The 20,376-nt window shown below is 38.4% G+C and overlaps 1 protein-coding gene across 1 annotated transcript in view; it reads right to left on the reverse strand.

Annotated features, from left to right (window-relative positions):
• Positions 1 to 2,290: 2,290 nt before the first annotated feature.
• LOC149284597 (all trans-polyprenyl-diphosphate synthase PDSS2-like) overlaps positions 2,291 to 20,376 on the reverse strand; it is an 88,360-nt gene continuing 70,274 nt past the window's right edge. Inside the window, exons 5-8 of the mRNA XM_089496458.1 lie at positions 14,530 to 14,703; positions 9,926 to 10,054; positions 5,255 to 5,290; positions 2,291 to 2,446 (exon numbers count right to left, since the gene is read on the reverse strand). Of these exons, the coding sequence (XP_089352584.1) occupies positions 2,291 to 2,446; positions 5,255 to 5,290; positions 9,926 to 10,054; positions 14,530 to 14,703 (495 nt within the window). The remainder of the gene's footprint in view (positions 2,447 to 5,254; positions 5,291 to 9,925; positions 10,055 to 14,529; positions 14,704 to 20,376) is intronic.

A 20,376-nucleotide genomic window follows, 5' to 3' on the forward strand; every position in this document is an offset into this window, starting at 1 on the left:
TTGGGCTGTAATTACACCACAGAAGGAAGAAAGGTAGCTGAGTTTCAATCTAGATCATTTGTGTAAACTCAGCCGTCTTGTCAACGATGTTCTCACGTTGCATGCATGCAAACCACAAAAATCATCTCCGATGAACAAAACAGAGACAGGCTCGGGTTCCTGCCTCGTGATTACCTTATATTCTATCTGTCATTGGAGTTTTGAGAGTTCTTTAATCTGACAAACTAAGGTTAGAACACAGTTCTCAGATACTGTATAAGTTTTAAGAAAAGTCCTTACGGAAAACTGATTGCTTAACTCCTAAACTTTGTACTCTACTCATCATAACTCCTTAGATTCAGAAGAAACTGGCTTCAAACTCTAAAATACATAATAACCACTATCAATACAAATGTTACTTATAGTTAAGATATATATATATATTTATACATATACACACACATTTCATAAAAAAGTATTACTTTTTTGTATTTGATTTTGTATTATGATTTACAATTGTCACATCACATAATAAACATCTGCTAGAGGCTATTTATAAATAAATTTTCAGGACATTTTTCCTCTTTAATTATAAGCTCCTATTCCTTTGTCATTTACTGCAGCAATGCACACAATCAACCTCTCAGCATATTACTCAAAAATGGCTCAGTCCAAAACAGTGCATATAAAAGGTACAAATGTAATCTATCTAGTCTTCAGATGTCCTAACACAGTAAAAAGTGTGAGCGATACAGTGGTAAATATACAGCAGAAATGGTATGTACAGCTGAATGGCAGATTCAAGGAAAACATAAGCTAAAGAGCAAGTGGCTCTTTTATGTAAAAGAAAAAATGTATAAAAAGTTTCTATAACCTGATGGCACTTTAGATTCAACGCATGGTTCACTGGCTGTGCGGGGAAGCAATTTTCTGTTGCGGTCCCTCTTAAAGGGGAATTCCGATGGAAAAAAATGCATTCTATAAAGAAATAAAGTGTTCTATAAAGTAATGTAGGTTAACTATGATAAAAATGGTATTATCTCATTTTCTTTCGATAAACGTGCTTTATCTGTAGACCTGGATGCTGCCATTGTTGTCATTTATGTGATATTTTGGGTGACTTTCCCTGCTCAAACACCCCACTGAGCCAATTCATTTATGGCACTGCGGATTAAGTCCATTCCTCCATAGACTTTCATTAGTCAGTGTGTCTGCCTGGGTGATTCCGACTAAAACATTCTGTTGTTTACCATAAGTCAGGGTGATTGAATAAAATAACTCTGGGCTAAGATAACAGAGCTAGAACACATATAAATGACACATATAAATGACTACGTTGCAGCTGAAGCATTACACAAAAACTAGAACTGTTTTAAAAATAAACGATAAAACATTTTTTATCTGATACTAGTAATTAAAAACTTGGGGATTTTCCTTTTTTGCTCACCATCATATTCTATTTCATCATGTGTTTCCAAGACAACGTAGAATTTCTACATATTTGTGAATGATAACTGAGCATTTTTTTTTGCATATGTTGGACTTGCAGTAACACAAATTGTCCTTTAATAACAATGAGCTGCAAGTCCAAAATGAATTAGTAATGGATAAATAGAGATGTCATATACAAGCATTCATTACTATACATAAAAAAACACTTGTTAACTATTAGTGTAACTGTGTATAGCAGCGGAGAGAATAGAATCCTGTGATGACATGATGAATGTTTTAAATACATAATCCTTTTAGTTTAACAGAAAAAAACACATATGCATATATTTAGTCTCGCATTTAATGACTAAGTGTCCTTGATATATATATATATATATATGTGTGTGTGTGTGTGTTTCTTGATGTAGAGATTTCCTATTGACACCTGCAGAATCACACCCTCTCTGTCCTCCAGGAGCAGGAAAACCACAGGCCACCACACTGGCGCCATCCCCGGCTATGTCCAATCAATAAGGGCTTATTTCCTAGCCATTTGATGAGGTCACAGAAGCAAACCTCATTAATTATTTCTACTGGTTCAGCCTCAAGTGTGCTTCTGGCATGACAAGAGAAAACGGCTTGACCTTTTTTTTTTTCCTTTTTCTATTTTTAGCTTTAGAAGAAGTATATATATATATATATATATATATATATATAAAAAAAAACAAAGTCCCCCACCCCCTTGTGCAATGCAGAGACTTAGACAAGAATGAAAGCAGGCAGGCAGGGGAAGGGATGACAGTTCTCAGCTTTTCAGCTCTGGACTTCCAGATGATTTGCTTAAAATGTAAGCAGCGGCGTCCAATTCTGTTCAGCATCATTAAAATCTGGTCACAGCGTAGACAATGTTTTCCAAGGCGGTTCGGGCCTCAGAGGGAGGGAAGCACTGTAGGGTCTCCAGAGCTTTGTTTCCATGGTAATGGCACAGGTCAATAGCTGAAGATACACCTTTGCCTGCCTTGATGATCTCCTGCACCTGTCAGAAAACACACACACGGCTGAAAATCAGTGATGGAGATGCCATGTGGCTCACATATTCCAAATATAACCCAATAAACAGTTATCCCTCTATTGTTTGCAGACAAAGGGAAGTGGCACCTCTAATAAAATGCAGAGCTCACCCACATGAAGAACATGAGACAGCTTTTTTTTTGGCTAACTAATTAGGAATGTTACAGTCCGCATAGTATGGTGGATACTTTTTCTTTTCCAGAGACAGCTGCTTTGTAAGGCCATTGCTATTTAATTAAAAAAGGCCATTATAAAATACGATTTAGTGCTACCTTTAGAACATGTCATTCGTTGCTTCCTAACGTATATTTTTTCTAGTGCTGTCACTGATCCCAGGTTTGTGTAGCACAATGTAATGTCACAATTTAACATCATAAGCTATATACAAAGTTAAAATGTAACAGTTGCCAACATTGAAAACTAGCACTTATACTTGTTTCATTCATTTTATGTCATGTTTTTTTTTAACTTGGACATATCTGCCTCTATTAAAGGCAAGCCAGGCTTCTTCATTCACACTTTCCTTCGTTTCTCAGGATCCCTCATGGGAAGACTTTGTTGGCAGCCAAATATCGGCCAAAACACTTCCGGGACTCTACTTGTCCTGTTTTAGCAAACTATGCCGGAGCATCATTTAAGGACAAAACACACCCTGCACAACAGAAGATAACACAGGAAACACAGCTGATGACCAGGCCTGTAGTAGCTCTCTAAAACCGGTTTCTTCCATTAATGTTTTTCCTTCTTGTTGAAATTTTGTAAGCATCATTTTTAGATTCGTCCTTAAGAGACTCGCAATTAAAATGCAATTAAAACAACTTTAAGAGGGATGTTTAAGCTACGGTTAAGCATGTTTTGAAACTTAAGATGGTGTTTAAAAAAAAAAAAAAAAAAAAAGCATGAAAAGCATGGCTTTTTTTATGACAACACACCAACAAGACACACTGGGGTTTATGTATTAAAGCAAGAGCTGGCAGGTGAGTCTGCAGGAGTTACCTTTTTCACTCACTGACTTCACAATGATGTGTTTTGTTTTTTTTTTTGGAGGTGCACATAATTGGATATATTTTCAATATATTAAAACATAAAAAAGTTCTGAAAAGCAAAAACGCAACTTTTACGCTATTTAAGTTTCAAGATGAATTGTCTCTTAATAAACGTAGGAACTATGAATATATTTATTGATTTTTAAATTGATTTTGAAAATATATATACATAAAACTGGCGCTCTATGACAATCAGTGTAATTGTTTTTGAGATATTAAGTTTAAGGCTAGGTTTCCACTTGGGTTTTTGTCCTGCGTTTTTTTTCTTGATGAAAAACGCCAAGAAAACCGCCACTGCATTTTTCTGCGTTTTGGCGTTTTTTTCTGGAGTTTTTTCTGCCGTTTTAGCCTTTCTGTGGAAATTGCTTTTTTTGACCTTAGGCAGTTTTTCCAGCCTTTACAAGTTAGAAGTTTCACCCAGCTAAAAGGGATTCGGATAAATGGCGAGTATCTGCCCCCTGATGTCATTTACTTGGTAGAGTTCTACTTAAACGCCCCGGCGGACCCTTTTGTCACTTTTCTGTGGTTTGTAAGGCATGCTTTATTCTGAATGTCTGCTCCTCTAGGAAGATTGGCCCCAAATGATGGTGCAAATTGTTTGCTGTTGCTTTTGGCACGCAGGATCCAGTTGATGTGTCGCGTATGTTTGTTTGTAATGGCATGTTTGTTCCAAATGGTGTAGAATTCAATATGAACTTTGTTTTGTGTGAAACTGTTTGTTTCCAGCCTATTTCTCGTAGGACACACAGATACTGGGTCCATCCTCTGCATTGTAACTGTGGAAAAAACGCCATAAAAAACGCCAAGGCAATAAACCCACATGGCTTTTTCATGGCGTTTTTTCTCTCCCATAGACTTCTATTGGAGAAAAACGCCAAGATTTCCTTGCAAAAAACGCCAGAGTGTCAACATGCTGCGATTTTGAAAAACTGCCACAGAGCCCAAAAAAGCAGAAAAACGCCAAAGAGGACTGAAAAAACGCCAAGTGGATATGGCATTCTGCGATTTCCTATTGAAGAACAGCTAACATCTGGCTGCTGCGTTTTTTCACTAAAAAAACGCCAGGTGGTGCTATTGGCGTTTTTATGGGCGTTTTTAGCTAAAAAAAACCAAGTGGAAACCTAGCCTAAAAGAGGTAGAAAGCACCAGTATTACTTAATAAGCAGCATGCAGCAAGGTAATTATCAGAAAAAATACATCAGAATGGTTGAAGAACAAGCCATTTACAGATTTGCAATAGCCTGGTCAAACTCCAGACCTAACAAGCATGTTCGAAAACCTACAACTGTTGATAGCTTAAAGTGACTTGGCATGGGCGACTGACCCAGACTCCTCCAAAGTGCTGAGAGCCATCGATCCCAGTTAATACCAACAAGGTTTTGAGGTTAAGAAGGTATGTAAGAGGTTTTGAGTGTAAGAAGGTACATAAGAGGTTTTGAGTGTAAGAGGGCATTGGATATTGACATATGTATCATAAGTATGAAAGCTGTTGTTCCCTTTTATCTAATAATTATCTTTTGGTTAAAGGTGTAATAATCTTCATTGCCATAGTGAAAAATACTTTTTCACACAACGGTATATTGCGTATTTTAATTTTAAAAAAGTTTATTTAGTTTAAAGAATTGAAAAATGTAGTTATAGTAATTTCCATAATCATATGTGATTATTACTCAATAACAACAGCGGAACATGTAACACATAAGTCAAAATAAGAAACAACCCCTTACCTTTGCCAGATCAACCAAGTTGCCTTTCAGTTGAGCCTAGTAAGCAAAACACGTTCATTAAGTAAAGAAACACCCAGGATAATCTCTCATACAAGCAACCATGTATGAAAACGTGACACAATAAGTGCTTACATTACTTAGGTATGTTACATTTCCACAATCCATGACATTTCAAACTGTAGGATGCATGCTTGTGCTTTACATGGCAATGATCACTGCATATGTGTAATCGGTTATACATAAGAAAATGTGTAATGCCATAAAAACATTGCTGAATTACTGCATCTATGAATTATACAAGTTACATATGCCAACATAGGCAGGTCTAACATACAAAAATGCCAAGTTTCAAAAGTACTTATGTAGATAATGACACTAAGATTCATTGATTCATTACCCACTGTTACATGAACTCTCAGTTTTGCATTATTATTTATTGTTTTATATAGCGCCATGAAATTCCGTGGTGCTGTAGAGAGGACATAACATGTAGTACAGGGGTGTCCAAGTTTTTCCTGCAGCGGGCCATTTCATCAGAAATGTATATGTTCGGGGGCTGAAAAAACGGCCTTTAATAAGACATGCAGATTGAAATAAAGTAAATTACACAAAATCCTTTACAATGCCTCTCACTGATTTCTGGGCCTAGAAAGTTTGTCCTCTAACGCAACTACAAATTCAGGAGGGCATTTTATCTCTGGATACATACAAATTAAATAGTTCCTATGTATTCTAGGGATGCACCAAAATGAAAATTCTGGATCGAAACCGAAACAGAAAATGACCCCCCATCTTTTTAATAAAAGTAACACATCAAAATTGTACAAACATATTAAATAACAATATTAATATATATAAATATATGATTGTTAACGCACACACAAATTCCAACATGTACTGGTTGCCTAGACATGATAGGAGTGTGATTGCTGTTAATCATATATACATTGATATTGTTATTGTATTTTTTGTCCAAATTTGATGTGTTACTTACTTTTAATAGACGTGTATCACACCAAAATTGGACAATAAAATACAATATTAATATATATATAATTGCTAACAGCAATCACAGTCCTATCATGCCCAGGTTCCTGCATTTACTGGTTGCCTGGGCACGATAGGACTGTGATTGCTGTTAACAGTCACACTCCTATCATGCCCAGACAACCAGTAAATGCAGGAACCTGGGCATGATAGGACTGTGATTGCTGTTAGCACCTATAAAAACAGACAATTGTAACATGGAACAATAAGTATTAATAAGAAGAGAGGGTTTTGGTAGTCCATCCTTTAGTTGGAAATTAACCTACTTTGACATATGCTTAAAGATAAATAATTATTTGTAAGGTGTCAAAACTGGACATGCATTATTATACACTTTTCATTTACTATGCATTTATAAAATAATTTAAATGTTTTCCTTAAATCTCCCTGTGCATAAATATATGTGTGTTGTGTCCACAGAAAAGGTCTTCAAATGACCCATCACTTTGTAACTTGATTAATATCTTGCATACTAAGCATCTGACATGAACCAAACTTTAAGTGATATATTAAATGTTATCCAATAAACGCAAACTATGTGCATGCTATAGCCTACATACAACACACTACTACACGCATCCTGCCAATAAAAAATCTCCAATAAATATCACAACACATTACTACAGCAAATTTGGTAAAGATTGCACCGTTACTGGCTAAACTACTGACTACTACACCATACCGTAGATACAATAAGCCTGAAGAACAGACCTAGGTAAGTACAAAATGTGCACATTTTGTTTCCATGGATAGCATGGTACAATGCTACCCTTTTAACAGACTACTACCTGTATGACATCATAGGTAAGAGCGGCAGCACTGTGACTGGTCTATAATCGGCATCAAGCAACACTTTGCTTTCTTTACCAAATTCTCATGAGGAGGCTGAGCACTGCAACCATCTTCTCACCACTGTACAATAGATACGTTATTGCATAAATTTCAATGAATTAAGGACTTTAGCTTTCTATACACCTCGCAGAGGTTATAAATTAAAGAAATACCTCTCCTATATATCCGTCTGCAGAAAAAAAAAAGAAAAAGGGTTAGATGCGGTAATGTCTCTTTTAGACGCCGATAGACAAGAATGTCCCTTGTTCATCATCACCTAAATCAAGCTCTTGATATTATGGTATGAAACTATTTCTATCTTTTAAACGTACTTACTAATGAGATCCCAAGAGCTCTAACACGTGAGTAGCCCTGGATGTGAGGGCGATGCACTGAAAAATGGAACAGCGTCCAGAAGGATTTTTATTGTCACAAAACTTGCCTGATGCTTAACACTATGAACTTTCCCTGAACGGTGACAGCTAACGAGTATGAAGGCACCAGACGCTGAACTCAATGTCATTAAATGTAAAGTGGAAGGCTGGTTTCCACGGTAATAACCCAGGGTTACAGCCCTTTAAACTTCCTTTAAAAAGCTTGTTTCTGTAATTATGAAAACCTATTATTTTTCTAGATATTCCTGACGAGCAAAAGAAATGTCACTGCAGCCCCTTCCCTCCATAAAAATTATGCATTCAATTGTTATTACAACCAAAGAAATTGCTTTTTTTTTTTTAAACAAACGGTTTAAACATTAAATGGTTGTTTCCAATGAGTTAACCCAATTTTTTTCACCCCTATGTTAAATACTTCTTATTTAAGAGGTTCATATAGGGGTATTTTTGGTAAACAAATTTTCCAAACTAGATGGGCATTCAAAATTCTGTGTTTCTGAGTATTAGATTTTGTTTTTTAAACGTTTCTTCTAATATTAGTTTTTAATCTTCTTTAAACTTTTATGTTATAATTATTATCTTGTATTTATATAGCGCCAACAATTTACGCAGCGCTTAATACAGTATATATATTCATGGGGTATGACAAGACGAGAATTGACAGACCAAGACAAACTGATACATTAGGTGGAGAGAGCCCTGCTCGCAAGCTTACAATCTTGAGGACAGTTAAGATTGTGGATGACAATTGAATGAGTCCAAAGATATGAGATTAAAAGATAAATACATACATGGATACATCAATTTATTTTCCTCCCCATCATATTATTTTGTACCTGTGTATATAAGGCTGTTTATAATTCTTCAAAATTTACACTGAAATCTATTTCTTTCTTAATGTTTCTCTTCAGTGTTTTTCCTCTTCTCCACATTTTTAAAAACGGGGTCAATCTGACCTGGGGCAGCCCAGTATGGGAGACGGGAGCTCAGTGGCGTCACAAGGCAAAATTACGCGACCCTGCAACAGTAGAGCAGCAGCTCACTCCGTGTATAGAAGGTCTTAAGACTGGTGCTAGTGTTTATTTAACTCCTTCTTTTCTCCTTTGCCTCTTAGTCCATCTATATACTTTTCTCCATCTGTGTCCTAATCCTCCTTTCTTTTCTTTAACCCATTTGTGACAACAGACATACATACACATTGGAAAAATAACCGCTGACCTTTGGCAGGGACTTTAAACTGAAAAGGCAGAAATGCTCCCTTCTTTTTTTTCTTACAATTTACGCAGTATAAATTATACACAGCTAATACACATGGGAAAAAACCATAAAATATTAATTTACTTAACTTGTGTTGGCAGACATCTCATTTGCCTAGGATTTTCATCTACTATTGACATTTACTGATAAGTCACTTTCTATAAGCTTTTATCTTTGCTCAGCTTTAATATGCTGGGTCTGTAACCTCATATATTGCAAAACATTGCACAGAAAAATATATGGTTAACAACTGGTAACAAAAAGGCCCAGACTGACCATCAGGCAAATGCCCGGTAGGCCGGTGTCTGATGATGCGTCTCATGTACCTTTGCTTCTTTAGTGTGTGGCTACCAGCTGCATACAGGCTGCCACACAATGCAAGTGGCGTAGAATACGTCATTTTCATTCCCTCTGTCTGGCACTGGGGTACAGTAATGAACCGGATCTAGGGGTCGACAGAGCTACCAAAGGGAATTCTAGTCCAAAAAATTTACTTGTTTTGAAAAATATGTATACAAACAGAAAAGTCCCCAAAAACTTTAAAGTAGAAAACTCACCAACCAAACCCGTTTATGACAGAGCACGTTAATCTTTTAATCCTCAGCAAAACATGAGAAGGTCAAAGTGCTCCCTTACACACAACACTTTTTTCATACTGTTTTTCCCACTAGAGGTCCCATTGGCATCTCCTGAGAGTACCTCCTGATGATATCAGGATGAACTCCCCAAATGAGAATCTTTTCGTCCTCTAAAAGTAGGAACCAACATATAAGTAGGCAAGGAGATCATGGTGAGGGAAACTAGAATGTCTCCCTCTAAAAAATATTTAGAGGTACCACTGTGACCTTATCATGACACCATCAGGAGGTACCTTCTAGTTATAATAATGATCTTCCTACATGCTATGCTGGGTTGTCCTGAGCAGTAATGGCTCAAAGATGGCTAATGCAGAAGGTGCAGGTCATAAGAGGTGCATCTCTTCCAAAAGAATGGTATATTGGACATGACAGTTAATTTCCTTGTTTCATTTGTAGATTGGCGTATATTCATCTTGACAAACTGATGTCACTCCAATCTAACTTCACAAGAGTTAAAGAAAAAAACGTTAAAATGTAGAATTTACAATAATAAAGAAAATTACCTGTTTAATCTGCTGCATCCATTCCTCTCGTCCCACAGAATCCTGATGAAGAACCACTGGAGCAGAGTTAAGGCTAAAGGATGTCCCGCTGAATTTGCCATTTACAAAGGGCTGGATATCCGAGTAAAGCTGAAAGATAATAACAAGTGGGCATAACCAAGGTCTGTTTATACATATGACTGATAGCCTATTTAAACATATTTTATATATAAAGCAAATACCACTGAACTGTTGAGGTAATTTGATTGTTTTTATTAGTTGTTTTTGTTAGTATTTTTACATTTTGTTTTGTTCTGAAGAAATGTTACACTTTTGGAGCTTATATGTTCTGTTTTCTCTGCTTTATGGCGTGCTACCATTCCTCACATACCGTACATACTTTTGAAGGGAAATAATTTGAATCAAAATTATTTTTATTTTTTAAAGAGCTTGCAATACAAGCCATACAAACATCAGCTAGCCCACAAAAAGTTGTTTTGCATATGCTCTACTCATGGGTGTCCATGAGTCAGGGAATAGACAGCATAGAGTGCCATCTTCAGAGCGCAATTGTCCCCTCTTGCGGACCCCCATGCCTGTATTACCCAATTTGGGGGTTGGGAATATGAAATAGGATATATGAAATACAATATTTAAAACAAATACATGACCACTCCTTTATAGTAATCGATGGCAATCTGCCAGGTTAAAGTGAAGACCACACAAGCATCCATATGTTTTTTAAATTAAAATATTAAGTGATTGGGTAAATCTGAGAACTATTGTCTTATTGAACCAGTCTTCACTTTTAAAAAAGCATTCAAATTTTGATCCATTTCATAAATATTATTAGTTAAATTTTATAAAAGATAATTATTTGTGCTGTGGCCAGTAACCTTCTCAAGGGGCAAAAATGATATCCTCAGTGTCACCTTGGCACTGCGTTCTTAAGCAACGGATGCACCAAGCTGCAGCCTAACTCAAAAACTTGTAGCTGATGTACATAGAGGAGCCTTGGTTTGCTTGTGGGCAGAATCTGAAAACCTCAGGGAATACATCACTAGAGTGCTCCTGTACAGGAAAACTGCTTATGAATTATGAAATGAAAATCTGTTCTGTTCCATTACCTTAAACAACAGGAAAGAGACAAAACATATTCACTTTAGTTTTAGATCACTGTGATGAAAAAGACAGCCTGTAAAATCATCTGCATTAGTTTCCCTTGAATAACTGCTTAAAGCAGGCTTGTCACCAAGAATAAACTTGACATTAATCAATAGAGGATAACAAATGCCTATATGTTGTGTAAACAGTTTTTAACACACCACATGGCAGTTTTGAGTTAGTTGTAATAAAAGCCGTCCTATCTTGGTATTTATTTACATCACCACTAATTAAAAAGAAATAAATAATTACAAACGTTCAATGGGAGGGGGGTATTCATCGGAGAAGCGTCAAAAGAGACATGAAATGAAATGTTGCTGCAAGTCTTTGTAGCTGCAAATCTTTATTATAAATATGTTAAAAATTGGTCCAGTAGCATTGAGTAGCATCTGGAGTAGCATTTAGCTCCACCCAACGCCCAGCTCATTTCTGCCCTCTTTGCAGACAGCCACACCCATAGAGTGGTTAGCCCTGCCTCCAAAGACTGATATAAATGTGAAGAGGAGGCCTCCAATAGGGCCCTCAGTGGTCCAGTTTCTGTGCTTCTTTTGACTGAAGCAATGGCAGAAAAGCTTTATTGCCGAAATCCATGCATGTATATACAGGGTCTTGTTAGACCTCATGGAACTCCAGCGTGTGCCAATGCTGGACCTAGCTGGGGTTGAGTTTATTGCCTTTGCATACTGGCAAGGAAGAGATACTATTTCTAGGTTAAAACATGAACTCCTGGTACTACTTCTCTACCTACACCACCATACTTTCCTTTACTGAATAAAAAGATCATTAGCTAAAACAAATCCATCATGTTCTCGAAAAGAAAGGGGATGGTTTGGGTTACACATTATGTCCAGAACATACTAAGCCAGTTAAAACTCCACATTATTTGTTCTACAAAATATGTGTCTTGTATATGTTCTCCAGTAATTCCCATTTGTTTTAGAGTGATTTTCAGTTATGCCTTAGAACATCCAGAAATTTGTTTTTGTTTCGGAAAAATGTTGTACTATAACATCTACTGTTGAAACAATGGAGCCATAAAATATCTCTGAACCTAAGGATTTCTCTGCAGTTTTTAGGTCCCTATAAATCAGAAGAGAAACGTCCAAAACGCAAGCCTGTATTTTTTTTTTTATTTACAGATGGGTCACACCTCAATTAGTTTGCTGTACAACATATTGCCTGATGCATTCCTAATGTATTATGGCTAAAGTCTTAACATTGTGATTTCTGTATCAATAAACATTTATTCATCCTCATAAATGATGGTATCATTCACAGATTCAGCATATTCATTCCCACATATTCCTGCACTTAAAAAAACAATACCCTTTGATGTTGCATTGATTTGTGGACAATTATCTCTTAAAAATTGAATCTTTCTAAATGTAAACGCAATGACAAGATTCCAGAACTTACACAATAAACATATACCGTATTTGCTCGATTATAAGACGACCCCCCAAAATCTGAATATTAATTTATGAAAAAAAAGAAAAAGCCTGAATATAAGACGACCCTATAGGAAAAAAGTTTTACCAGTAAATATTAATTCATGTAAACTACGTGAACAATTGTTTGTTAATAAAAGCTATGATTGAGAAAAATATTTTGTTTGTTTCCTTTTTTTCAACCTGTTATGCAGATCTGCCCCCAGGCTTGCCACTCTGCCCCAGAAATGCCTTATACCCCCTAAATGCCACTGTGCCCCATGATACGCCTTTTAACCCTCTATATGCCACTGTGCCCCATGATATGCCTTTTGACCCCCTTTGTGCCACTCTGCCTCCAGAATTGCCTTATACCCCTATATGCCACTCTGGCATTTAGGGGGTTAAAAGGCATATTATGGGGCAGAGTGGCATATAAGGAGGTATAAGGCATTTCAGGAGGCAGAGTGGCGCATAGAGGGTTAAAAGGCATTTCTGGAGGCAGAGTGGCATTAAGGGGGTTAAAAGGCATTTCACAGAGCACACTCCCTCCCCCTACCTCCTCCAAACTTACCGGTGCTTCTGAGTCCCCGGTGCTTAGTCCGGGCAGCGTGTAGAGCTCTACGCGCTTGAGCGGAGGTTGTCTACGTGAATCGCGTAGAGCTCTACACGCTGCCCGGACTAAGCACTGGGGACTCAAAAGCACCGGTAAGTTGGGGGGGGGATAACACAGGAGGATCCAGGTCCCCTGCATCGCTGGGTTCCAGCATTTACTGGATGGATGTGTAAGTGCTGGAACCTAGGCATGATGGGACTGTGATTGCTGTTAGCAATCACACTCCTATCATGCCAAGTCAGCCAGTACATGCTGAAACCTGGCTAGCTGCCCCCCTTGTGTATTGATGCTGCCAGCAGTATGGGGTCTGCACATCACTTACAGCCATCCTGTACCAGCGTGTATTGGCTGACTTGGCATGATAGGAGTGTGATTGCTAATAGCAATCAGAGTCCCATCATGCCTAGGTTCCAGCATTTACTGGATGGATGTGTAAGTGCTGGAACCTAGGCATGATGGGACTGTGACTACTGTTAGCAATCACACTCCTATCATGCCAAGTCAGCCAGTACATGCTGAAACCTAGCTAGCTGCCCCCCTTGTGTAGTGATGCTGCCAGCAGTATGGGGTCTGCACATCACTTACAGCCACCCTGTACCAGCATGTACTGGCTGACTTGGCATGATAGGAGTGTGATTGCTAACAGCAATCACAGCGAGCAGTCCCATCATGCCTAGGTACCAGCATTTACTGGTTGCCTGGGTATGATAGGAGTGTGATTGCTGTTACCTACTTTTATTAAACATGTGAGTTTTTATTATTATTTTTAAAGGTGGGGGTCATTTTCAGTTTTGGCTAAGTGAACCCTGAATGTTTTGGTCCAGAATTTTCATTTTAGTTCATCCCTAGAATAAATCTAGGGAATCCTGAATTTGTAGTCGCAAAACTTTCAAGGCCCAGAAATCAGTGAGAGGAAGAGTAAAGGTTTTGTGTCATTTTACTTTATTTTAATCTGCATATTTTATTAAAGGCCATATTTTTTGTCACAGTGAAAAATGAGTGCGGCCTGCGCACGTATACAATTCTGATGAAGTGGCCCACTGCAGAAAAAACTTGGACACCCCTGGATTATGCCCTTTGTACATGCGCCCCTTTTTCTTTGATTTTTTTACAGATATGATTCAATATGTAAATTGAATTTGTTGAATTAGTTGAAAAATAATTGTTGGGTAAAAATCATGTTTTTTGGGGGGGGGTGAGGGGGCCCTTAACAGATTCTCGCACCCGGGCCCTGAGGCGTCTAGTTACGCCCCTGCTCATAGTCAGACCTATTTGAGGTCTGATTATAAGACGACCCCGATTATAAGACGAGGGGTATTTTTAAGAGCATTTGCTCTGGGGAAAAACTCGTCTTATAATCGGGCAAATACGGTACATAATGGTGATGACATAATAATGACATAACACTGAAATCTTACCTTGTAACTCAGAGACATGTGCTTCCCGTATTGGAAAGCCATAGACTGCACCTCTGAATCGTGCTTTGCCAATTCCATGGATGCTTTACAGCTTTTGGCCAGAAGTGCACCATGTGATAAGAAAATATGTTCCATCCAGTTGGCTATTCCAATGTCATCTGTAAAGGTGTTTTTCTGAAATAGAATTGGAAAGCGCTAAAGCATTTTGTACAAAATTGACAAACAAAAAATACAGCTGTTACATAGTGAACTCATTGAACAAAGGTTGGTTGACAACATACATATATGGGATGATCAGATGGCACCTTTAACCATGGAAACTTGGCACCATAATGTGGAGATAAACTAATGACTCCTGTGGGTCTTGGATCTCTAAAGCAGCACCCTCCAACCAAGTCCTAAAGGCACACTAATGGGGCAGGATTTAATTACCACATTGTGTTCCAATGGGAGGTTCATAAAACCCGTACGGTTGGTGGAACGGTTGAGGAACAGGTTGTGAACTCACTCTTGAGTTGTATTTATCATAACTTTGAAAACATTGCTTTTTATGAATTCTCTTCAAGCTACATGAGATTTCTGAGGGAAAAACAAGCCTTCTGGCTTGTCTGGTGTCTGTAGATGAGTGTTTAATAATACTTCTACTACCCCTTCAAGCTACAGAAACAATGTTAAACAATGATCACAAACCTTACAGACAACATACAGTACAAGCATCATTTACTGGAAAGCAGATACCTTTTCTGGCCGCAAGCCCACTCAAGGGCAGACACATTGAACTTGATGTTGCAGAATATAGTAGATGCGTGTATATTGTGCGCGCTTGTTCAAGAATAGTTTTATGCCCAATGAAAGAGAAAGTGAGCTCATACATCCCTAAATAATCCACATCACTTCCAATGTTTTGTTTGCAAAATATTGCTCTCTCACTAATCACTATTCCAATGTTTTCTATTTTAAACTTTGACATTACACCCCAAACTCAAAGTCTGTACCCTCGTTATATAAGTTTATTCAGCTTTAGCGAGAACACAAAGTCATTGCCCAAAGCAGGTTGGTCCATCCGCATCGCATTTGCTGTTTTGGGACTAGAATTCTACTCATCTACTTTCATGGGTAAAAATTAAATAGATGCATCTACACGACCACAGATACATGCTTGAACAATGTAGAAAAAAACCCCACAACTTTGCGTTACGTGGGATTTTTTATTAGGATTTTGCAGACAATAATTTAGCAAACTAAACCTTATTAAAATCTTTAGCAAATACCTGATGGCCATAATGGAAATAATATGAAGAATACTAACAGATAATGCAAAAAGTAAAATTTGTATCTAAAATACAGAATTATATTAACGTAGAGACAAAAGCCAATTGTTCTGCCAAACAGATAATACATAAGCCACTTCTCGCGGACTTTGTCTTTATTCAAGGGGAACGATTCTTATTACATTGGCTCCATGTGAGGATTATCTGAGCTGACTATAAAACAGTGTGGAACAAAAGCGCTGAATTCCGGTGTGCCTACTGCCAACAGAGAGGGCAGAGGCTATCAGCTTAAACATGCAGGAAATATACAGGATCTTATACCAAGCGATCAAACAGTGAATGGGATGAAACGTTGAAACAGATAAATGGCAAGGGATTCCGTTTTTGGTTGTTGTGACCTTAACACTAGGTATCTGTCTCCATTATGTAAGTTCACTTGACCGCCAATTTATGGGGCCCGGCATTTAATGTAATCGGAAATGCGTATTGTTCTATTTTGTCCTTCTTGGTTGCCGAGGATAACATTTATATAAAATTTATTTTTCCCATAATTTGGCTGAATTTCAGAAATACAATAAACAGGGAACTGTTACATTGCCTCATGTCATGCTGAAAAGAAGCCACCATGGGATTGTACGAATGTTCAATACCACAAGAATTTTAATTCTTCATTTGTAATCGTTATTCACATTACTTTCATGATAACTCTTGTACAGTGGTGGCCTCCTGTCTTCCACCAGACAGGAAGATCAACCCCAGATATACGTAAAGTTGGATTTCCCTCCCAATTTTTGGTTTCACTCTTACTTTCTGCTCATACTTCTCATTCCTCTGTGTTCTTTTAATGGACTCTTTCATTTTAGACCCCCTCACCTATCATTTCTCCTTTATTTCATGCTCAACAGACCCTGACTGGTTGATCTAATAGTTTAGTTTCATCTAACAAAAAGACCATAACCTCCTAAAATGTATGTAACTCTATAGATTTTTCTATGTTGCCTCAATAAAAGCTCTGCTTCTGGGGGAATGTCTTCATGAAGGGGCAGGTCCAACCATGCATGGATGTGGGGCTAGTCAAGTGTTGGGCCAGGCTAGCTGCCCAGGCAGGTTTAGTGGGAAGGGGGGGGGGGTAGGACAGATGTGGGTGTAGAATAAACCAAACACTGCTTCCCTACCAAAAAGTTACCTGAGGACCCGGAGAAGGAGGGCTTTACCTGGAAACTCTGGGTCCAACCCAGAGAATTCCCAGGTATGGTTACCACCTTTGATCTTTTAGATCAATATGGCTTCTTTATTTTTTCCTTAAATAAGTCTCCCAATAGGCAAGTAAAACAACTTACTCAAACCATTCCACTAATATTGTCCAAATTAATTGACTAAAAGTAGAAGTATTGTGACTTCATAAAACCATGTACCTTGTGTGGTTGGTCTAGAACCAGGGACACCACAGTTTTATTTTTTATTTTTATTAGGTATGACGTTTGAGAAACTGAAATTGCCAGCTCTCACTTGCAGTATCAAATCAGCTAGGGCTGCAACAACTAATCGATAAAATCGATAATAATCGATAATGAAAATCGTTGCCAACGAATTTCATTATCGATTAGTTGAATCGATTTTTATCGATTATAAAATGAGGGTTTTTTCAGAGCAAACGCTCTGAAAAATCCCCCTCATTATATAATCCGTTTTAGTGACTCACAGCAGCAGCTCCTACTTACCAGTCCCTCCCTGTAATCACTGTGACAACTGGCCCCGCCCCTTCCTTCTCCCAGAAGGCCAGAACCACATGGCTGTGACACTCATCTAACTGTAAGTATAAAATTAATATTTGGGCTGCTGAAAGTTAGGGGAGGTGGGGGTTAATTTAGGGGCAGTTATGGTTAATGGGGTGTTTAGGGTTAATTTAGGGGAAGTTATGGTTAATGGGGTGTTTAGGGGCAGCTATGGTTAATGGGGTGTTTAGGGGCAGCTATGGTTAATGGGGTGTTTAGGGTTAATTTAGGGGCAGTTATGGTTAATATAGGAGCAGCTGTGGTTAATGGGGTGTTTGGGGTTAATTTGAGGCAGTTGTGGTTAATGGGGTGTTTAGGGTTAATTAAGGGGCTGTTGTGGTTGATGGGGGTCTTTAGGGTTAATTTAGGGGATGCTGTGGTTAATGGGGTGTTTAGGGTTAATTTAGGGTAGTTGTGTTTGATGGGGTATTTAGAGTTAATTTAGGGGTAGTTATGGTTAATGGGGTGTTTAGTGTTAATTTAATGATGAGGACTGAGGGTTAATTTAATAAAGTTAACTTAAGGTGCAGTTAGAGGTAAAGGGGGGCAGACTAAGGGGAATCTAAATCCTGGGGGCAGTGAAGATTAACCCAGTACTTATTTATAAAAGTATGGTCTGTGACTCTGAGGGGACTATGAGATATCTGGGGGTATAAGGCATATCTGGGGAGGATGGAGTGACATATCTGGGGGTATAAGGCATATACGGTATATAAGGCATATGTGGGGAGGGCAGCGTGGCATGTCTGGGAGGCAGTGTGGCATGTCTGGGAGGCAGTGTGGCATGTCTGGGGAGGATGGAGTGGTGTATCAGGGGGTATAAGGCGTATCAGGCACAGTGACATATGTGGGGGTAGAGTGGAGTGGAATATGTGAGAGGCAGCATGGAGTGGTATATGTGGGAGGCAGCGTGGAGTGGTATATGTGGGAGGCAGCGTGGAGTGGTATATGTGGGAGGCAGCGTGGCATATGTGGGAGGCAGCGTGGCATGTCTGGGAGGCAGCGTGGCAAGCCTGGGCTCAAATGTGCATGTGGGAGGCAGCGTGGCATATGTGGGAGGCAGCGTGGCATATGTGGGAGGCAGCGTGGAGTGGCATATGTGGGACGCAGCGTGGAGTGGCAAATGTGGGAGGCAGCGTGGCATATGTGGGAGGCAGCGTGGAGTGGTATATGTGGGAGGCAGCGTGGAGTGACATATGTGGGAGGCAGCGTGGCATATCTGGGAGGCAGTGTGGCAAGCCTGGGCTCAAATGTGCATAAATTGGGGGGGCTGGTTGGGAAATAAAGACAAGAAATGCATTTTATCAGTTTTTTTTTTTATTCTGCGTTTGTATTTAACATCATTTGTTTATTAAATTATTTTAAATAAATGAAAAATGTACATTCATTTTTTTATCCGATTAATCGATTAATCGAAAAAATAATCGGCCAACTAATCGATTATGAAAATAATCGTTAGTTGCAGCCCTAAAATCAGCAATACATGATAGCTGGATAAGTCCACCTGCACAGTCTCATCTGTGCAAGCATGGAGGTGTAAGAGTCTGCGTGCAAGCGTGGAGGGTTAAGTGTCTGCGTGCAAGCACGGAGGTGTAAGAGTCTGCGTGCAAGCGTTGAGGGTTAAGTGTCTGCGTGCAAGCACGGAGGTGTAAGTGTCTGTGTGCAAGCGTGGAGGGTTAAGTGTCTGCGTGCAAGCACGGAGGTGTAAGAGTCTGCGTGCAAGCGTTGAGGGTTAAGTGTCTGCGTGCAAGCACGGAGGTGTAAGTGTCTGTGTGCAAGCAAAAATAAATAAAATTATTTACATCTGGGGTGCATTTTTGTTACGTGTCTGTCCAAACTCATGATTATTAGCATCAGTTGATTTATATACTAAATATAGTGAAAATATTTTGATGCAGAGTAAATTTATGTAAACACCCTGGTGGCTATTTGTGGAATTAAAAGGATATGTGAAAAAGATGCATAGGTACTGGACCATGATCTTTAAATCAGAGCATTCCAGGGGGACATTTCTCTGGATACATAATAAAGCATTTTTTCAGCCTTAATTACAGGTTACTCACATGCTTAAGTCTATACATTACAAACAGATATCTATAAACGTACACATACAATAGCTAACAATATTGCGTATATTTATTAATATTTTACCAATTTATATTCAAAAGTGCATTGAATATGCCCCCATCTTTTTTCCTGATAACTTGGACATTAAGGTACACAAAAATTATCAAAGTCAGTAATCAGAGCTAGTGTCTTGAGATTTCACTACCTACATTGATTTCTTTCCCCGAAAAGTGTGGTATAATAACAAACAGATCATATGTGCATGTTCTTATTAGACCGGGCAGAAAAAAATATCATGTTGAACTGTTGCCCAATATAGAAAAGGCAACATATGATATGCTTAGAAAAGAATGAAATTTAAGCTCATCTTATTCTTATGAGGTATCATCTTTCCAGAAATCAGAACCAGAAACTAAATCAAATTCCTTCAGCAGACTCTAATCTTACTGACTTGGGCACATGCCAAATGGTTCTCCGTTACAGAGAAAGAGAGGAGGGCTCACTAAATATGAGCCTGATTTGAAAAGAAACAATATCTTTAGAAGAGAGCAGGCATCCTCTCAAAATTCACCATTCGCAGACAGACCATTTATTTGGGAAAGAGGAATACTCTTAAGAATAGAAAGTTTGGAATTGCAGAGAACACGAATGGAATGTCTGGTCTGAGCTTTGCCTCTGTTACAATAAGCACAACAGAATGCAATAGAGTTGATGAAAATTCTGTTGAGCTCAGA

The sequence above is a fragment of the Sceloporus occidentalis genome, unplaced genomic scaffold (assembly GCF_023333645.1).
Source record: "Sceloporus occidentalis isolate IW3139 unplaced genomic scaffold, rSceOcc1.0.p SCAF_90, whole genome shotgun sequence".
Lineage (NCBI taxonomy): Eukaryota > Metazoa > Chordata > Lepidosauria > Squamata > Phrynosomatidae > Sceloporus > Sceloporus occidentalis.